Genomic DNA, 21,518 nt, shown 5'->3' with positions numbered 1-21,518 from the left:
CAAGACCATTAGTGAATACAGTCATGTTTACTTTTCTGATACAGTAGACTGGATGATATAAAATTGCTGGTATTTCTTAACACTTCTTAACTGAAGAAAGAAAGCTCTGAAGTTCAATCACAGAAATTTAACTTAAGGTGTTCATCTAAATTAAGGTCACCACAGATAAAACTAACCTGTATTGAAGTAAGCTTGTTGCTTTCTTCCAAAAACTGTTGCAGAGTGACAATTTCACTTCCGGGGGAACCAGTTTTGATCTTGTGATGTGCTCGACTCTCTGACATTTCAGGCATTTTGTGCTGGAGCACTGGACTTGATCTGGTTTGTCTTTTCCAGTACTGGATTGGACTGCTACCACTGCTGGACCAAACCTCATGATCATGAAGCAGGCTAAATTCTCCACTGCTGTGGCTTTGTGGCCTACTTTGGCTATTAACTGCACCTGCTTTCAGAGTAAATGGTGTGTTGAGATTTCAGTAATAGAAATGAGATTAATACTATATAAATAATAACATTCGTTGACTGGGTTTTAATTACATGAATAGGGCAACTTACTTTCACACTTTATTTATTTAGAAATGCTTAGTAAACCATGTTACTCGTTCATCAGTCTAACGATTGTCTGCCATAGTTTGCTTCCTTATTTTGTCAAATTGACAAATACTATAAGCTCCACAAGGGCAAAGACTTGCTTTTACCACAATACCCAGAGCCTAAACAAAGCCTCATACAAAGCAGGCACTCAATACACATGATGAGTAAATGAATGAATTAAATAAATGACTGAATATACATTTTAAAAATTCACGTTCAAATAATTGTAAAATACTTCATAATTCAGAAAAAATATGATTATATGAATTTTAAATTATTTCAGAATGTTAAAACCAAACTGTTCTACATGCAAAAAATTCTAATTTTTTGCCTCTCTATGAAGTCCTCATTACTTACTTGAGGGCTTCTCTGTTCATCCTAAATAAATAACCTTAATAGTTTTAAATTTAATACCACACATATAAGGAAAGACAAATAAAAACACAATGCAATTACTTAGAGAATTCCAGTAAAAGTAAAAAATTGAATATGTATTCTTTTTTTTTTTAATGTCTGAATCATCTGATTGTTCCTGATGTCCATTGTTGATACGGTGCCTATATAGCCTTAAAAGACTCACTTGAGATTGAGCAACTATATAAAACGCCAATTAACTACTTCCAGAATAAAAGTCCCTAAAATCTATGCTATTACTTAAGAGTATTGATTCATTTTGATCAGTAGCAAACTGTATAGTACATCAGGACAGAAAATGCAGCTTTTCACGGTTTCCTAATCACAGAAAGTAAAGTGAGCCATGGAAGAATTTGGCTCAAGTTATGTAACATTTTACACAAATAAGATTGTCTTAAATTTTCAAATCAGAAAAAATCTTAGAATATATTTTTCTACTGGATGTAAAAACACGATTATAAAAATTTTAAAAATCCCCTCCTCGAAATCAGATATTTCACATCACTGCAACAAAGTCATAGCATTAATGATAAAATAAAATTATAGCTGAGACAAACTAACTTCATAATCTAGAAAGCAACAGAACAAATACATTCATTATAATTTGACAATCTGGACTACAGAGAATAACTGTAATATATTGGTTAAACAATTCTAGAATCTGAGAGGCATTATATCTTTAAGGAAAAAGGTTTTAGTCAAGGTTTCCAGACATTTACATAAAAACCTCACCTTGGAAAGCGTTTTAAAAAATTAAGGAAAAAAAATCTTGAAATAATTCTTTCTTTCTTTTTTTTTGAGACAGAGTCTCGTTCTGTCGCCTGGGCTACAGTGAGATCCTCTTGCCTCAGCCTCCCAAGTAGCTGGGACTACAGGTGTGCACCACCACAATGCCCGGCTAATTTTTCTATTTTTAGTAGAGACGGGGTCTCACTATTGCTCAGGCTGGTCTCGAACTCCTGAGTTCAAGCAATCCTCCTGCTTCAGCCTCTCAGAGTGCTAGGATTATAGGCATGAGCCTTGAAATAATTCTTTATATGAGCTATACACATTCATATAGCTCTTATTCAACATACATACATACACAATTGCTTCTCAAATTAAAAGCAAAATGCTTCTCCTTTTTTGTGGATAAATTAAGCTAAAAGTATTTCTAAAATATGAGTAATGTGAGTTCGATGTACCTGCATCATGAGAAAATTAAGGACAACCATTTTTATGTCAAAGACAAAATGTAAATAAAATAAGGACCTACAGATAATTTAGAAGTATAAAGATGACATAAGACTTTTATCTATGAAGATGAAAAACTGAAACCAAAATAACTGCTCCTGTTTTTACATTTGTATACATTGAAATACATTTGTATTACAATGTGAAAAGTATAAAATGTTCCAAAGAACTATGTTGCAAACATAGATGATTTGGATTTCATACTTTACCCCAGAAACTTCATCCCATCTCCCACTTTGTAATACTGGAAATGGTGGAGTACATTAATAAATTTACCTACAGCATACCTTTGACTTCATGGAGTGAAGCATTATTATTGCTATTGCTAGTGGATGTTCTGCCACTATCAAGGCTGGCTGGTCTCGAAGCTAAATGAAAAAATCAGGAGACAGTCTGATAAAACTAGCTGATGACACTGATGGGCTCTACATTCTGATCACAGAATGCTTTGAGGAAGCAATCATGCATACTTTCAGGCTGAGCATGCCCACAGAGAGCTGAATCTTACAGATTAGAAAGCAAAGGCATTTCCAGGATAGTTCAGTAAGACATTTTAGAACAGGACACTCCTAAAACAACAGTTGAGATTCAAAGAAAAGAGGATAAAGTGCATATTTAGATTTGAACATGATTTCTAGATGGATACCAGGACTGTTTTGGTTGTATAGAATGACATGTCCCCACAGTCCTCCCAAAATGCTAGTGAGATTAGGTCACTTACAACAGATCAGACAAGGAACCCTGCACATTGCAGAGATGCCACGAAGAGGATGGATATGAGCATCTGCACAGTTAATGTCCTGCATTCCTATCCACACAAGGGAAACAACTGTACAGTTAACACTGTCTATGCTACTTCTTAAAATGCTGCTTATATATGACAAGTTCTTTAACATGTTATCCATTTATTGTTAATAGTTTAGTTTGGTAAGATATGATTTTTCAGATAAAAATCTGAAATAACACTGCAGAAAATTGGGTTTCTTAAAGTTCATCCTTTAAAATAAATATTTTTAATATCTTAAACCAATATATTTTTATATTGGTATTTTAAACCAATGGTAAAATATAACTTTTATGACTTTAACCTTATACAAAAATGGTAACAAAATTACCTTTGAGAATTGTGCAGGCATACTTTATAAATGACCTTGACTAAAATAGAGAACATTTAGATGAAGCAATAATCTTAAAAGAGGCAAAAGGGAATATTAGGTTTAAAGAAATGGCACAGGTAACTATGAGATGCAGGATAGAGAAAACATGCTTGCTGGCAATGCCACATTCACCTAGTCAATGCAAGAGCTTTAGCATTCCCATTCTGTATTTAATATGTACTCTCTAAATAAAGTTCGTATCTTACCATGAACTCTTGATCCCGTACTAGAATCATCACTAATACCTTGTGGACTTATGTCTTCAAAGGATGTAGTATCTACATAAAATAGCAAAATGGATATGAAAATATTTTTGTTTAAAAAATTCCATAATAAAATTTTATTTATGCAGAATATGGAAATTCTTTTTCAATCATGTATAAGACATCTTGATTTAACATATTTCATGGACTCAACCAGAAACTAGGAGTAAGAAACAGTAGCTCTAATGAAAGTTGACTTGCTTAGGGAAAACACCAGAAGCAATGAAACAATCTCCCCTGTGACCCTGCAGAGCAAAGCAAGAGCCTGGGTTCTGTGTGGTTCTCTGAAATTGTAGCGCTTTCAGATTTTTATAAAAAATTTCTATCACTCCCTCCTTTTTTCACCCTTTACCTGGTTTACTTCTCCTTTTCTTGTTAGTTCATTAGCTGTTTATTATGAAAGGAAGCCTAGGAAAGATTTTAATTATTTGTACAATGTTTTAAATTTTTGATATGACTTGAAAATTCCCCTAAATCAAATACAGATGAAACTTTCATAATTATTTCAGGTTGTTGCTTTTAAAAAAAGTACACAGGGGAAAGTCAAATTAAAATTCCTGTTGCCAACAGTTACACCACAGTGCAAATAGCAGACGGCCTATACCTTTATTATTAACCAATTGCTTGGATCTGAAGCCTGCAGAAGAGTTGACAGTTGAAAAGTTGATGGCTGTAGTAGAGAAGGCCATAGCTCCCAATTCTTTTCTCCTTTTACCCGTTGAAATATCATCAGGAACCTCCAAATTCTCAGTACTACCTGTCCACTGTCCTGCTAGGACCATGGACTGCACCAGGTCATTCATGGCTGGGATGCAAATGAAAGCAAATGAATCAGCATGGTTAATGTATCTGCTCTTAAATCTATTCTGTATTATAAATGATCTGGTTTTTGTCCATGAATTAATGAAAATGGACTTCAAAAACTATAACCGTAAGGTCATCTGAATTGTGACATGCATTCAGCTGAATGAAATGAGTAAGCCAAAGGCTGAAAAATTTCAGTAAATACTTTTATCCCACCTCCACCCCCTTTAAAAGACAGAGAAAGGAATTTTACTATGTACAACTGCCATGCTTTTGCGCAGTGATGTGTGATATAATTAGAAGCCTTCACAAGGTGGTTTTGTGATGACAAAAATGGAATGAATAAAGGTAAGATGGAGAGCAGTTCTTATACAGCATCATTATTGAAAATGAAAGAGTCCTTGGTCAGAGCAGGTTACTGAAGAAATTATTCATTTTATGAATCAAATAAGTATACCATTCAATAAAAACCTGAAAGAGATGATATCCAAAGTGACAGACATTTAATGTGATTATGTAACTACCCATTCCACTTAGAAAAAGAAAACCCAGAATCTTATTGTATAAAGAATGACAAACATTTTGAAGGGTTACAGGCCATTTTATTTATTTAATCTGGTTCATTAAGAAAATAAATTCCTAATGCTAAAAGTTTTGTTGTATTTTTCTTAAGTAAATTTCTTTGGGAAAAAAATCTCCATGGCATATAAAATTAAGGGTTTTTTTCTGCCAACTTTTAGAAAGTACTGGAAATTTACAAGTATATTACATGTATTACTAAACATACGCATGTATATGTATCAGTGGACATACATATAATGCAAATTCAGTGCCAGTTTTGAAAAAATTTTCTTCCAGCTCCTTGTATTAGAGGAAGACTGCACTTTGCAAAATAAGGAAATTGGTACAGTCCAGAGAAAGGTTAGTGAAAAATTAGTAATGAAAGCCAGTGTAGTCATTTGAAAGAAGCTGAACTGTCATAAAGTCTTACACATGGAACGACGGTAGCAGGCCTTCATTTTGTCTTTATCCTTCGGTCTGTTCCTCAAAAAGGGCAGTCTTTTCAGTGCAACCACTTTAATGTCAGAGCATGAGGAAAAACAGAAACAGGGAAATGAAAGAAAAAAGGGAGAAGAACAGATGGGAGTTAAATGTTGAAATTAAGGACAGAAATGAATGTTTGAGTTTCAGCTATGTATGCTATATTAAAGTTATTATTCTCATGCTGCTGAGTGATAATGAAATATGAAATATGTACTTTGATACTTCAAAATACTTGGAAAAGCACTGAAGACAATGATGAGGAACATACACTTTGAAAGCTTGGATTGGCTACAGTTCTATAAAAACATGACTTGATTAAAATTACTTATGGAGGGATCAATTTTCCTAGTTAAGTTGTCAATGTAAACCTTTAAGATTATTGGTGGGTCACAGAGTGTACATGATGAAAATGTACAAAGCTCTTCAAGCCTCTATTTTCTTTAATCTGTTAAATCATACAGCTTTATTTTGGAAAACAAAATAATCTAGGAAAATGCATGTTCTACCAGAGTATTTTAGTAATATACATCAACAAAAATTAGGGTGCCCAAGGGATGTTTAAAACAATTTAAAGAAACTTTCAAAAAATTGCATTAAAAGGCCAGGTGCGGTGGCTCATGCCTGTAATCCCAGCACTCTGGGAGGTCGAGGCAAGAGGACCACTTGAGCTCAGAAGTTCGAGACCAGCCTGAGAAAGAGCCAGACCCTGTCTCTATTAAAAAGAAAAAAAAAAAAATCACATTAAAAACTTTCATTATTTTCGTAGACTTTAATAAAGAAACTAAGAAATTACTTCTTGCTTTAAACTAGATTCTGGTGCATCTTCAGCAGCACCATGGAAATAAACATTCTTTCAACCAAAGTCTTTCTAAAGATAAAAAAGCAATTATATTAAGCTCATTTTACAGAAGGTTGGTGGGAGAAAGAGAAAAAACTACTTTGACAGTAATAATAAATGTTAGCACTAAGCTCCGATAAAGCTAAAAGGTAAGAAGGCACCCCAAAGCAAGCAAAAATGAGAGAAAAATATGTATAACATTTTTAGCTATTTTGAAGGGCTTCTTGGGTGAATTTAATTTTGTGAATAAAAGTTGGGGTTATCACTCAAATACGGGAGTCATTAGGACAAAATTAAAACGTTCACTAGACTAACAATTCTTAAGCTACATTTTAGGAAGACTGAAATATAAAGATTATTATACCTTTTAGAAATGTAATTTAGGACTTAAAACAACTTGTAGAAAGACTTAAAACATATGAGGCCTGTCCGGAAAGTATCCAGCCACGGATACAATGGATACATGAATACAATGGCTGGGTACTTTCCAACAGCCCTCCTATAATACACAGCCTATGCTCTTTCTCAGGCTTTGCTATCATGTTGTAAGTAATCAAAGCTCTTTTGTCAAACTGACAAGTGCCATTCATTAAAGAGAGTGCAATGGACATATAGCTTTATAACTTGTTTGATCGCTATTAGGATTCACGATTCATTTAAGCTTTTAAGTTGACCTGTTTCTTTTCAAACTTGGTAAACACAGCTGTTTTCAATGCTTAAAAAGGAATGAACGAAAGCAATATAAAAATGGACACTTAGCTAAAATAAAGCTGAGTGGTTGCAGCATGAACATATTGTCTTATTTAGATACTTTTCTTTGTTTCTGTTTTCAATTGTTTGCCAGAGACTACTTCACTGACAGATACTCCTCCAAAATGGACAGGATAAAAGGACTTATACATTTCCCAGGTTGGAATTAGTTTGTAGATATATAATGTTCATTTCCCAAAGCATAATGAAATTAAGGGAGCTTTAGTATCACTGGGTTTTAGATTTACTTTTAAAATTCTAAAAGTGAACAATTGCAGAAAAGGAGAATATCACTTCCTTTTGATTCTTATTTTGGATGTTTCAGCAGAGAATATGAAAGAATGACAGATTCTTCTCTGACTTAATCAGAGAAGATGTCTTCAAAAAAGACTGTTGTACTTTTCTGGTGTATGCTCTTGTATCTGAATTGAAACATCTTCCTTTAATTTAAAAAAATTAAGTATAGCCATTACCACTTCTCAGTTAATGACAGATATTTTATATCTAAAGTTAATAAAATTAACTTATCTGCTACCCTTTAAGGAAAAGTTAACGATTTCTCTACAACAATAACTATACCCACAGGTTTTATGTAGATTTACTTGGTAGACAAGTCCAGATAGCAAAAGACCCAGTGTAACAAGAATCTTATGTGGGAATACAAAATTAAATGCTTTCTTGAGACTAACCTATATATATATATATGTGCATGTGTACAATGGTTTTTTGTTGCTTACCTATGGGTTCTAGTTTTTTGGCTGCTGTAGTTGCCTTCTGAAATACACCCCATAATGTCTAATATCCTATATCCTAAAATATTGTCTTTTCAGAGATTATTCACCTGAGGCTAAAACCTTGTGTATAGTTTTTTGAGTGCTTTGAGAGTTGCCCATATGGAAAGTCAACCCCTGGGAGAGGAATCACCTGCATTTATCTTCTATTTAAAAAAAAAATGGTGTGTGTTTTTTTAATTTAGTGGCATCAGTTATTGAGAGGATACAAAGTATCCTGTTTACATATTTTGTAAGAACACTGATAGCAGTCAACTTCTTAGACATCTTCAAAGGGCTTAGTATTAAATTATTTTCTCTTTCTCTTGAAATACACTTCTTTAGGCTTTTACTTTGCTCTTACTGTTAAGAATACTAGTAACAAAATAAAAAGGCTATGAATTATATAGGGAACATTATAATGTGATAGTTCTAAATTTGTAATAAAAAAATTAAATCATAAGCTTACACACAAACTTTTCTCTCCCCAATTATTTTATAATTGATCCTTTACAAAACAATCTCTAGATAATTCAATTTGACACCAAAGTATATGAGCTAAAACTTCATTGTAAAATGCCTTATTCTGATTAAGTTATAGATAATTATGAAAATGAAATCTTATACATATTTCTCACTTGCTGTCGCAATCACCCTGTGAAGTATGAAGCAAAGGTGAAGGACTTGCCCACATTAACAGAACTAGCAAGTAGCAGAGGTATTCTGAATCTTATTTCAATGTTTTTTATGCAGTATTTTACCCCCTTGGCCAAATGATGGTATCCCTGTATATGGTATATCTCAGAAAAATCATGTGGTTGTACACTATTCCGGTATGCAATTAATTTTATAATCACATGAAATTAAAAAGAAACTCCATTCACCAGACTATTGCCCCAAAGGACTGCTGAAATTTTTTAGAAAGAAATCTTTAGAAAGGACTCTAAATCAATACTGTGTTTAAAGAGTTTAAGCACTCACTGCTGCTTTTCTTGGTCCCCAAGGTTTGGCCATCTTCTAAAGAGTTTGAACCCACTGAAGAACTATCTTGACTATCTTGATGGGGAAGCTGAAGAAATCCTTCACTGGAGTCTGAGCGGGTAGGTGTTAATGTTAGAGATTTCTGACGTTCCCGATTAATATCTTTCTTAGATTTTATCAGTTTTCTCATTTTTAGAGTAATCCAGTTGCCCCTCCTAATAGAATTAAAAAAATTCTTATCAGTCTAAAATTCAATATTTAAACCCTTCAAAAAATTAGAAGTCTTCACAATATTAAAAATAAGTTTTTTTTCAAAATAAAAATTCATAAAATTTGGTTAATGGTACCTTCTAGGAGGAGATGGGTCATAAAATTTGTATTGATCCATAATTTTCTCTTCTAATTTCTCCTTCTGCCGCCTTAATTCATTTAACTTATCACTATAAAAATAAAAAATTATATTTTAGGACATGGATATTTTGCACAGCTGTGAATCACATTAAATTATTTTGTGACTATGATCTAACTTCTCCCCAAAACACAAAAAAATACAGCTATCATGACTGACAACTAAGAGTTTATTATTTATTAACAATGGAATAGCCAGGTGCAGCAGGTCACACCTGTAATCCCAGCACTTTGGGAGGCCGAGGTGGGAGGATTGCTTGAGGCCAGGAGATTGAGACCAGCCTGAGCAGGAGTGAGACCCTATCTCTACAAAAAATAGAAAAATTAGCCAGGCATTGTAGCATGTGACTGTAAGTCCCATCTACTCAGGAGGCTGAGGCAGGAGGATTGCTTGAGCCCAGGAGTTTGAGGTTGCAGTGAGTTATGATGATGTCACTGCACTCTAGCCCGAGCAACACAGTGAGACCCTGGCTTTAAAAAAAAAAAGAATATTTTCCATGTTCCTCTTTTTCTTTAAATTTACAAGTTACTTAAGGAATGTAAGATTTAAAGTTTTAATTCTTCAATAGGATTTATTTTATTTATTTTCCATATAATCTTGTCCTATACAGGAACTCTCAACATCTTTTTACAGCTATTAAAGAAACATTATATCGACATTGGCTATTTCCCTATTCTTGGATCTGTAGTACCTCAAAAATCATTTTTGGAATGAAGGAAGGTGATTTATTACAATCAAAAAATAAAAAATAAAAATAAAATAAAAACGCCGAATATTTAGTTTGCTTACAATTATATAGATATAATAAATAATCCTGCAACCATATCTTTATGCAAATGCATTTTTTTTTCCTTTTTGGCAGAATTATTTAGGCCTAATTTACTTGTAGAGAATTATTTCCTGACTCTAGCAATGCACGAGTATACTAGTTTCACCACATCCTAGTTCCATTTTTATGTTCTTGGTAGTATTTACTATAGAGAAATATCAAAAATCACAGACCAAAGTAATTTCTTGTAAAAAAAAAAAAAAACAAACAAACCCATAATGCCAAAGAATACTATTTACTCAAGAAATATCAATGATCACTTACAATGAGGAAGGTATAAAGTATATATAAAGATGAATAATAAGTAGTTCTGCTTATAATATAGTAGGAGAGAGAAGATATACACATATTATAATCCAAGGCAGTAGCAATACCAAAATAAAGCACTGTGGAAGTACAACAGGAAATTATAACAGGGAAAATATTTGCATCTTGGATGACCAAAGAAATCCTCATAAAGAAAAAGGCGATATTAGATAGGCTCAAAAGATAAGAATGCTAATTTAAGTAGTTTAACCTGAATGTAGACTGGGGGGAAGCCATGAGGGAGTCTTGGGTTTAGATTTTGCTTAGTAGGAAATCAGATATACTGAAGGATTCACTGCAAAGTGATATTATGAAATCTTTGTTTAAGGTACATTAACCCAATGATGGAATAGGATGTATTAGAAAGGTTGGCAATAAAGACAGCATTCAGTAGGCTAATGGGGTAGTCTAGTTGAGAGGAAGGCTGAATTACAGTGGTGGGAACTGGGAGGAGCTGATTTGAGAGATTCTGTAGAAGATGCTTTGTGAACAAATGTTGCCAACAGTTATACCACAGCACAAATAGCAGGCAGGCTGTACTATTATTATTAGCACATGGCCTATACTGCTGTTGTTGTTATTCTTATTCTAGAAATGGAATATTGCTCTATTGCCCAGGCTGGAGTGTAGTGGTGTGATCATAGCTCACTGCAGCCTTGAACTCCTGGGCTCAAGCCATCCTCTTGCTTCAGCCTGTGACTACAGGCATGTGCCACTACAATCGGCTAATTTTTAAATTTTTTGTAGAGATGAGGTCTTGCTATGTTGCCCAAGCTGGTCTCAAACTCCTGGCCTCAATCGATCCACCCATCTTGGCCTCCCAAAGTGCTGGGATTACAGGCGTGAGCCACCCTGCCTGGCCTATACCTTTATTATTAAGCACCTGATTGGATCTGAAGCCATGGAAGAGTTGACAGTTGAAAAGTTGATGTCTGTAGAATAGAAGGCCATGGGCCCAATTCTTTTCTCCTTTTACCCACTGAAATATCATTAGGAGCCTCCAAATTCTCAGAACTACCTATCACTCTTGCTAGGCGCATGTGATAGAGGCATTCGGCTAGAAATGTCTGACATGTAAGATAGATATTTGTGATTTAAATTCAATATATCAGAATAGATTAAAATAATCTTTGGAAGTCAATTATATAGACACAATCACTGATACCCTGGAAATGCATTAGTCACCAGGGGTCAGAATATCAAGACAATAAAACTTTGGATAATGCCTCTGCTGAAGGAACAGGAGACTCAAATGCCCAGAGCTTTACATACACTCAGGGCTTCTTAACCTAAAATACCTCTTATGTCAGAGAGTAAAGGAATACATACCCCTGAAAGGATTGAAGGTATAGTCCAAAGTGGCCAGCCACAAATGTGAAATTTCTTTGAGGTTTTGCATTTATCTTAGAAGTTTATGCAAACTTTGCCTTTTGTTCCATAATATACCTGTGTGTTACTATAGAAACAATGTTCTCTGCCCCAAAATTCTGTAATAAAATTAATGCTTCAGGAAAATCTATGATGTATCCTAGTCTCACATGTACCCTGATTTACCAACATGTACATTAAGTTTGAAAGGTATTTCCTTAGGATAATCTGGGAAGTAGATATTGTTATCTCTGTTTTAGAGAAGAAGAAACTAATGATCAAAGAAACGAAGTGACTCAACTCTGGTCACATGGCTAGTGAATGGAAGAGCTGGGATATGAATTAGCTGTCTGATTTCAACAACTGTGCTATTTCTATTATACTGTGATGCTTCTCATTTATGAGGCATGAGGAAGAAAGGTGAATTTAGTAAAGGTGAATCATTGTGCAATACAAAGAATACCCACTGAGCTGTCCAGGTCCAAATCCCTTAGTCTTACCACATTCTTTTACTCTCAATGGAGACATAAATTATCAATAATTAAGCCCTGTTAACTCTCTCTCTCTCTCTCTCTCTCTCTCTCTCTCTCTCTCTCTCTCTCATACCTCTTGTAGCTTTATCTTAACTCCTTTGTTGTGGCAAAAAAAAAACAACTTTTGTGAACTGGCTCCTGACTGTTTAGCCACTTCTGTACTGGCCCCTCTTCCTCAAATTCGCTCCAGAAAGAACAATTAATTTTTAGGTCCTATACCATGCCACAAAATACTTTTATCACACCTCCAAGTTTTTGCCTTCTGCTCTCTTGGCATGGCATGCCTCCTCAAGCAAACTCCTGCTGAACCTTAAGTCTCAGCTCACGTTTCATCTCTCTCAGACTAAGGTAACTCCTTCTTGCCCTGTATTTGCTGTATTTCTATGGCCTCCTACATATACCTCCATTATAGAATTATTGTATTTACATGTTTATTTGTATTTCTCACTTTATATTACTAATTTCTTAAAAGCAAGACTAATGTTTTCATGTTAGTATATCTGGTTATTAACAATGCCTGAAATATAAGCACTCAAAAAATATATGTTGAAATAATACTGTTGAAAATCAAGAAAAATTAAGCATGAGTTTTCTCTGCCACTGGGTATGGTAATGATAAAATCATGAGTAATATTTCAGAGTATAAAATTATCTGGTACCTACATGTACTGTCTTTGTTCAACATGAAAAAGATCTTTGCTTTCCATGTTCTGTTCCAAAAGTGTTCTGTTCTGCAGCATTAATGTCTGAATTTGATCTAGTAGATGTCGATTTTCTTCTTCTAAATTTCCTTTAAGTTGGCTTAGCAACTGTTTAAACACAAACATTTATTTTTAAAAAACCAACATTAACATTTAACATAAATCACCCAAAACATCTGAAAAACATTAAGTACTTCGTGAAGACTTAAGTCTTCTACTATTTGAACAAATTAGATGATTGCACTTTGATCAGAACATGATTATTTTAGTGATAATGATGGCTACAGCACTGGGTTACATGCTGTACCTATATATTTTCTTAATTCTCAAAAACACTGGGGCTAATATATAATAAATTATCTAGTTCCAAAAATATTGCTTTCTGTCTTCAAAATTGTTTAATTTATAGTCCAAAAGCTAGATTCAAATATCTAGTCTTCTATTTAAGTAGCTATGAAATGTTGTACAAGTTAGTTAGTTCTCAGCTGTATAAAATGCAGATAGCTCCCATCCCCCAAGATTGTTGCAAGGACTAAAATTCAGCATCATGTGTAGAGTAGATTTCTGGACTCCAGCATTTGAATTCAGCAGGTCTGGAGTAGAGCCCAGAATTCTGTATTAAAAAAACAAAAGCAAACCACACATATCCTTTCCACCTCCCAAAAAAGGAAAAAGAAAGACAACGAACATTTTGAAAATTTTCAAAAGGTATAGAAAATCAGGGAGAATGATATTATAAATAACCATAAACAACTAGAACCAACAACTGTCAGTATTGTACCATGTTTGTTCTATTATCTATATACTGTTAAATTGAAATGTAACATATGTGTAGATTCATTGAAAAACTGAGTGCATTTATTCTCTTTTCTGTACTTATACCCTCTTGCAATGTGACTTCTCACTCTTCCCATCAAGAAGTGGAATCTATTTTCCTCTTCTTGAATTTGGAATGCCTTTGGCCAAGAGAAAGTGGAGAAAGTGATGGTATGACAGTTCCAAGCCTAGGCCTCAAGTTGCCTTGTGTGCTTCCACTCAGTCTCTTGGAACCCTGCTAGAGGATGGAGAGACCTCACAGAACAGAGAAGAGTTATTAAAGCTGAGACCATCAGCGTACCTGCCACAGCTAACTACAGATGCAGGAGCAAATCCTTGGCCATATATCATGAGTGCTGCTCAGCTAATTCACAGACTCACGAGGAAAGTTTATTGTCCATTACTGTTAAGGTTGTATAGTTGTTAAACAGCATTATTGTGTCAACAGACAACTGATAAAACATATACACAGAAAAGGGAACAAATTTTTCAGTGGATACAGAGCTCAATGAATTATCACAAAGTGAATATGTATGTTAAACCAGCACCCAGATCAAGAAACAGAACATTAATTATATTTCAGAAATAATTGTGTGCTACCTTCCCGCCAACGTTAACTACTATCCCAACCTCTTACACCACAGATTAATTTTTCCACCACCTCCAAATCATGCCATTATACGACTTAGCCCCACCCAAAGGTTAACATTTGACTCAAGTTGTGACAATCAGTCAGGGATGAGTAGATAGCTAGGGCCCTCTCTGGTCTCTTCAGAGCAGCTTTCCAGACCACCAGTGATATATGAGACCTAATCAAGACCCACTGTGTCTGTCTCATTTCTTGGAATTCCTAGGTAAATTTCTGACTAGTTCACTGGTCTGATCGCCAACCAGTATTTCAACCCCAGGCTATCTAACAGTTGACCTTTGACAACTCTCCCAGGCATGGGACTTTTCTGTGTTCTGTTTCAAATCAAGTCAGTCTCCTCTAACAGGAGAACTGCTGGTTTTCACAGCTTGCCCGGTGCCATGTCAGAACTACAAGGTGTAAGGAGGAGGAAAGCAGGAGGGGAATGGGAAAAGCCACATGATAAAATGCCTCAGAAAAACATAGTTCCTCCCCAAAGTTGAGTAGTTTTTCTTTACTAAAGTGCCTCTCAATTTGTTGTATGCCTTGGTTGAGTTCCAGTTTCCTAAAATGGTTTTTGACAGATCTGTCCAATTTTGTTGTTTCTTAGGGAGTTGATTGGCCATGTTCCTCCCTCTACCATTCTGGAAGTATATATTCCTAATTATAATTTATTTAGACTTTTATAAGTTATAGGTAGAATGAATGTTCTGTACGTTCTGAGCTTTACTGGGTAATTATTTATATGTGCTTTCAAATTAATTTTTCTATTGGTTTATAATTTCATGCCAGGTATACAGTAAACATTTTTTCATTAAACAAATACAACATAATTTTATGATTTTCAAAGTATCTGGACATTTAGGTCTAAACTAACAGTAAAAAAAAGGTGAAATTAATGATACAGGAAGTTTTTCTGAATTACTCGTGAGTTTCAATTATCCCTGATCAAATTCTTTTGGAAATACTCCACTAAATATATACTGCTATTGTCGTAACACGATCATTTACTTTTTAGTCACGTCTTGGTGCCTAAAAGAAGAAAACGGTGATTAAACATGTTAAAGCTCACCTCACACACACAAAAAAAAGCTCACCTCACACTGGTTATTCAGCTTGGTCGACGTAATATCCAACTGTTGGTATTGTTCCTTTAGCTTTGAAAATTCAGCTTCTAATCTTGTTTGTTCCAGTTTGGAATTATTTAGAAGACTTTTCAAATTTTTATGGTCAGTTTGTAAAACTTCAGTCTCTTTTAAAAGTTGACTATATGTATGATTCAACCTATTATTAGAAATCATAATAGAAATAGAATTAGATTCTCTTAATAGCTTACACTGTAATTTAAACGTGAAAATGCTGTAAATAACATTTAGACATACTTAGAGAAAATAAAAGATTGTTTTGCCAGTTATTAAACTGATTAAGAATCAGTTCCTATTTTTCAAAACCAGATTAAAAACAAAAACCCCAAGTATCTTTCCCTTGAAAATAATCTTTCAGCCTTTAAGTATGCTGAAGTAAAGATACCCAAAATTTCAAGATTAGTAAGAAAATATTTATTTTTTTTAGAGACTGGGTGTTGCTCTGTCCCCTGGCCTGGAGTGCAGTGGCATGATCATAGCTCACTGTAATATCCAATTCCTGGGCACTCAAGTGGTCCTCCCTCCTCAGCCTCTCAAGTAGCTAGGACTACAAGCACATGCCATCATGGCTGGCTAATTTTTTAACTTTTTTTTTTTTTTTTAAGCAAGGGAGTCTCATTGTGTTGTCCAGGCTGGTCTCAAACTCCTGGCCTCAAGCAATCCTCCCACCTCAGCTTCCCAAAGTGCTGGGATTAATAGGTGTCAGCCACTGCGTCCACCAATAAGAAAACATTTAAAGGACAAAAGAGGCTGGGTACCATATTATGATGTGTGATGAAAAATGGATTCTATTTGACAATCACAAGCATTCAGCACAATTGTTGGATAAAGATGAAGTGCTGAAACACAGTCCAAAGCCAAATATTTATCAAAAAAAGCTAATGGTGTTGGGTAGTCCAGCGCTGGTATTATCCACTACAGCTTCATGAAACCTGGTCAATCAATTACAGCAGATGTCTACTGCAACTAACTGGATGAGGATGCTTGCAATTAAGCAGCCAAGATTGGTCAGTAGAGACAGGCAAATCCTCTTGCAAGACAACACTCGACTATATGTCACACAAACAATGCTGTTCAAACTATAGAAGCTGGACGTGGAAACTCTGTCATCACTGTATTCATCAGCCCTTGCATCAACACACTACCACTTCTTCCAGACTTTGGACCATTTCTTGCAAGGAAAAATATTCAGTTCTCAACAAGCTGTGGAAAAAGCCTTTGGCAATTTCATTGCCACTTGCTCTCCAGGCTTCTTTGCTGCTGGCATAAACAAGCTACTGTTAACTGTGGCAAAACTGTATTGATAGTTTAAGCATGTACTTTGATTAATTGTACTGCTTCTTGTTGGAGATAAAATAAACTACACTTTAGATTCGAAATTGCACATTTCATATTGAATGACCTAATACACACACATACACACACATAAATAAATGACAAAAGAGAAAATGACCAATTCAGCTTTGATTTCATAAAGAATTCAAAGATTCTAAAATTCATCATAAAACAGAGATAAGATCAAAAGAATGAATCAATCCAGAATGAAATACTATGTCAGCTTTGCGCAGTGGCAATGTCATAGCCAATGAGGTTTATCCGAGGCGCAATTATTGCTAATTGAAATACTATGTCAATATGCTGGTTGCTAACTGAGATATACAGGTTTAAACCAAACTTCAGTTGGGATTTCTGGAATTGTGGCAAATTATTCATTATTATGCAATCCCTAATTTTTTTTTTTTTTGTAAAAAAAAAAAATCACACTATCGCATTTTCTTTTTCTTCCCACAGTTCACTTTCAAACAAAGTTCAGTGATCTCTAAGGGCAGGGATTGACAAACTTTTGCTATAATAGACCAGAGGATAAACATTTAGACTTTGTGGGCCACATGCAGTCTCTGGAGCATGCTCCTTCCCAAACCTTTAAAACATAAACACTTTTCTTAGTTTGGAGGCTGTACAGACACAGACTGCAGGCTGTATTTGGACTGATGAGCTGGCTATAGTTTGCCAACCTCTATTTTATGGCATTAAGATCAGGAACCCACAAAAGAGGGAGGCAGCCAAACAAAACAAACTTTTGCTCACAGTGGTCCTTGTTCAGAACATCTAATAGTTTTACTCAACTCATTCCTGAAAGAATTTGAGTCAGCTTACAAAAATTATAAGTAATAAAATATTTTTTAAAATCAAATTAAAAAGCTTCTGCACAGCCAAGGAAACTATCATTACAGCGAATAGACAACCTACAGAATGGGAGAAAATATGTGCTTTCTACACATCCAATAAAGGGCTGATAACAAGAATCTACATAGAACTTAAGAAAATCAATGAAAAAAATCAAACAACCCCATCAATAAATAGGCAAAGGACATGAACAGAAACGTTTCAAAAGGAGACAGACTAATGGCCAGCAAACATATAAAAAAGTGCTCAACGTCTCTAATCATTAGGGAAATGCAAATCAAAACTACAATGAGCTATCACCTAACTCCAGTGAGAATAGCCCTTATCAAAAAGTCCCGAAACAAATGCCGGCGTGGATGTGGAGAGATTGGAACACTCTTATACTGCTGGTGGGACTGCAAATTAGTACAACCCTATGGAAAGTAATTTGGAGATACCTCGAAGACCTAAAAATAGAAATACCAGGTCATTACATTAAGAAAAATACGCCAGACAAAGACAAATATCACATATTCTCACTCATATGTGAGAGCTAAAAAAGTCAATGTCATAGAGGTAGAGAGAGGAATGGTGGTTACCAGAGGCTGGGGGATGGGGTGAAGAGAGACTGATTAATGGGTACAAACATATAGCTAGATAGAAGGAATAAGTTCCAGTGTTCCACAGCACAGTGGGGTGACTATAGTTAACAGTAATTTACTGTATGCATATTTCAAAATAGCCAGAAGGTTTGAAATGTTCCCAACACAAAGAAATGATAAATGTTTGAGGTGATGGATATCCTAAATACCTTGATTTGATCATTACACATTGTATGCAGTTATCAAAATATTATATGTACCCCTCAAATATGTACAACTATTATGTATCAATTAAAAAAACCCTTAAGTAGTTGAAAATAAGAGAAGAACAATGAGAGAAAACAGGAGAAATAGGTGTGAGTAATAGATTCCATAACTAACTGCATGATTTTGCTGGGTAATGTACTTACTGCTCTGAGGTATGTATGTATTTTTTTACTACAAAAAGAACTGTACCAAACAGTCTATTCTATTTTTTAACATTCTAAGTCCAAATTATGGTTGGTACTACAATGGGGCAGTATACACTTTGGATGTAAGGCATAATACAGAATTAAAATATATAAATATTACCTATCATTTTCAATACAAAGTTTCTTGTACTCTGCAGCTACCATCTCATGGTTTTTATTTTCAAGCAGCATTTTTTCCTGTTCTACTTTGAGCATTTTTTCCAAATCTTCCAACTGTCCTTTCTGTTTTAGTAACTGATTGTAACTGGAAAAAAAAGTTAGGTATTTGGTTTATAATATTTCCAAAAAAGAAAACATTTTAGCAATGAGGGAAATAAGAGTAATTTATTAATAATATCACACAAAACACATGTAAATTTATAAAAATTTCCTACATGAATTACCTATTAGATGTATTTAACATATAGAATTTGTTATACAACTTGAAGAAAAGTGAGTTTAAATTCACAACACAACAAAATATAATAAATTACCGGTCTTCAAGATCTTTATGTTCCGCCTCAAGATTTTTGTGGGCAGACTTTAGAGTTCCATGTTTAGAGATAAGAGATTCATACTCTGAAGCCTGCCGTTCATGAAGAAGTTCCAGCTTTTCATGATCTTTGATTAGAGAATCATAGAGAGATTTTAGCTCTTCTCGCTCTTTGATTACAGATTCATTTTCATTTTCTAAGGAAGACTGCTGGATTAGGAGTTGTGCATTCTGGTTCATAAGGGAGGTACTTTGGGAATTAAGGGTGGAATTTTCAACCTATAAAAATGCATATTGTTATCAGACAAGACAAATAGTTCATGTTCTTTTTTTAAAAATAAAAGTTTTATATTGTTAACTTAAGGACACTCTAAATACATTACAGTAGATACATTTACATTACACTGGGAACATTTGGATTTTAGCTTTTTAAAGAATAAGGCTACCATTTAATTTTGATTTTTGGTGGTGTTATATATATGATGTATATGTGTATATATACTTGTACATATATATGTTTTGGGTTGAATTTATTTTAAATGAAGGTGATTAGTAACTACTTATATTCTACTTATGAAAAAGTATAGAATTTGAAATGCAAGTTTATCATTTCTAGAATTTAGGAGTTGAAAGACCTGAAAAACTACTTTTGGAAATTTTTCAAGTCCAAATTAGATTAGTATTTGCTTTATTACTTGGAAAAGGGTTACAGAAAGAAGAACTTTGAGTCAGAAAGGGAACTGGTTTCAGTTCTTTAAGAGGTTTCAGACAGTTGCACTGTTCACCACCTGATTGCTCTGGTAGGTAGTGTTAAGTGAAAGATGGATCCTTTGAACTAAGGATAAGTCTAAAGACAATATTCCTATGCTGTCTTGTTTTGTAATAACTAAACTGATAAGAAAGATCATAAAGTAAATATAAATTATCTTTGCTCATTTATATTTATTGAATGAATTTATTAATTAGTATTTAGAGGCTCTGACATTTTAAAAAAATGCTGATATATGAAAGTTTGGCAAGGCACTAAATTAAAAAATTTTAATATATCTTCGATTAATTGTTAAATTCACTAAGACCACAATGTTTCCCATGTTTAGCCTCCCTTATTTTAATAGCATAATTCAAGAAATTGGTTACACATCCCCAAAATATTACATTACAACCTGAAGCTTGGCATTCTGTGTTTGAAGAGTGGTATTCTGTTCTTGTAATGACACTGTCTGCCTCTGAAGTGCAAGAATCTGAGCCTGCAAATTATTGTTCTGTGTCTCAAGTTGCTTCAGTTGAGTTTTCAATGCTTGCTTCTCTGCTTGCAGTGTAGCATTCTTAATAGAAGAAAAAAACCCATATATATTAAAAATAAAAGCAACATCAAACATACTTCTGTAACATACTGTAATTTTGTACACTGAGCCCTTACTATCATCATGATCCAAAAAAATCCAATAATCTTAAAAGAGAAAAAACCCAAAACATTCCCCCACTATCCTAAATTGTAAACAGACATTTAATCTAAGAAAAAGAAGGGAATAATACTCTTAATAAGGCTTAATATACTATTGTGCCTGTGTCCCATCTGCCTTATAGTATCCTCAAAATATTCCATTCTAAATATATTTATTAACCCAAGAACTAGGATGGAGTTGTATGCTTTTAATATTGCTCAAAAGTGCCAAAGTATTGCTTCTTGGCCTTTTGGAAAAAAAATAAAAAAATAAACAATAAATTATTTATAATTTTCAAAAATATTAAAAAACAAAATGCCAGAGTGCCCAGAATAAGTGGGGCTATGTCCAGGCAAGGAGGTGTGCCAAAGGCAAATGTATACATAGGTGAGTGGTGGTTCCAGGGATAGCAGCAAAATAAATATTTGAAAGAGAAGATTTACAGGAACCACCTTACCCATCTGTTTAAAAAATTTAGCCCATAATAGTCCTAACAGATGTTACATACTTTCTTCAGTTATTTTAGTTACATCTATTCTTTAGTATTTTAGTGGTATAAAATTCTTTACTAGTTCAGTGGTATAAAATACTCACTAACATTCTATTTCAACTAAGGACTTCTGGAGCATATCCAAACAAAACACACCATTTTCAATTTTTCTAGTACAAGTGGCCATATTTAATTTTTATAGTTAAATAGGAAAATTACTATGCAGATCATTATATTTAATGTGATAGATGTTAAAATGCTTGTCACGGATATTATAATTTCAGGAT

At 34.1% G+C, this 21,518-nt stretch overlaps 1 protein-coding gene across 1 annotated transcript in view; it reads right to left on the bottom strand.

The window, feature by feature from the left end:
• The window catches only part of CCDC88A (coiled-coil domain containing 88A), a 172,323-nt gene that overhangs the window by 4,952 nt on the left and 145,853 nt on the right, over positions 1-21,518 (bottom strand). Inside the window, exons 19-31 of the mRNA XM_012649837.1 lie at positions 21,199-21,202; positions 20,460-20,621; positions 19,298-19,575; positions 18,925-19,068; positions 15,536-15,722; positions 12,957-13,102; positions 9,196-9,288; positions 8,849-9,063; positions 5,457-5,540; positions 4,266-4,466; positions 3,605-3,676; positions 2,529-2,609; positions 177-445 (exon numbers count right to left, since the gene is read on the bottom strand). Coding sequence (XP_012505291.1) covers positions 177-445; positions 2,529-2,609; positions 3,605-3,676; positions 4,266-4,466; positions 5,457-5,540; positions 8,849-9,063; positions 9,196-9,288; positions 12,957-13,102; positions 15,536-15,722; positions 18,925-19,068; positions 19,298-19,575; positions 20,460-20,621; positions 21,199-21,202 — 1,936 coding nt within the window. The remainder of the gene's footprint in view (positions 1-176; positions 446-2,528; positions 2,610-3,604; positions 3,677-4,265; positions 4,467-5,456; positions 5,541-8,848; positions 9,064-9,195; positions 9,289-12,956; positions 13,103-15,535; positions 15,723-18,924; positions 19,069-19,297; positions 19,576-20,459; positions 20,622-21,198; positions 21,203-21,518) is intronic.

The sequence above is a fragment of the Propithecus coquereli genome, unplaced genomic scaffold (genome assembly GCF_000956105.1).
Source record: "Propithecus coquereli isolate 6110/MARCELLA unplaced genomic scaffold, Pcoq_1.0 Scaffold305, whole genome shotgun sequence".
Taxonomy (NCBI): domain Eukaryota; kingdom Metazoa; phylum Chordata; class Mammalia; order Primates; family Indriidae; genus Propithecus; species Propithecus coquereli.
This window is presented reverse-complemented; position numbering and strand designations above follow the sequence as displayed.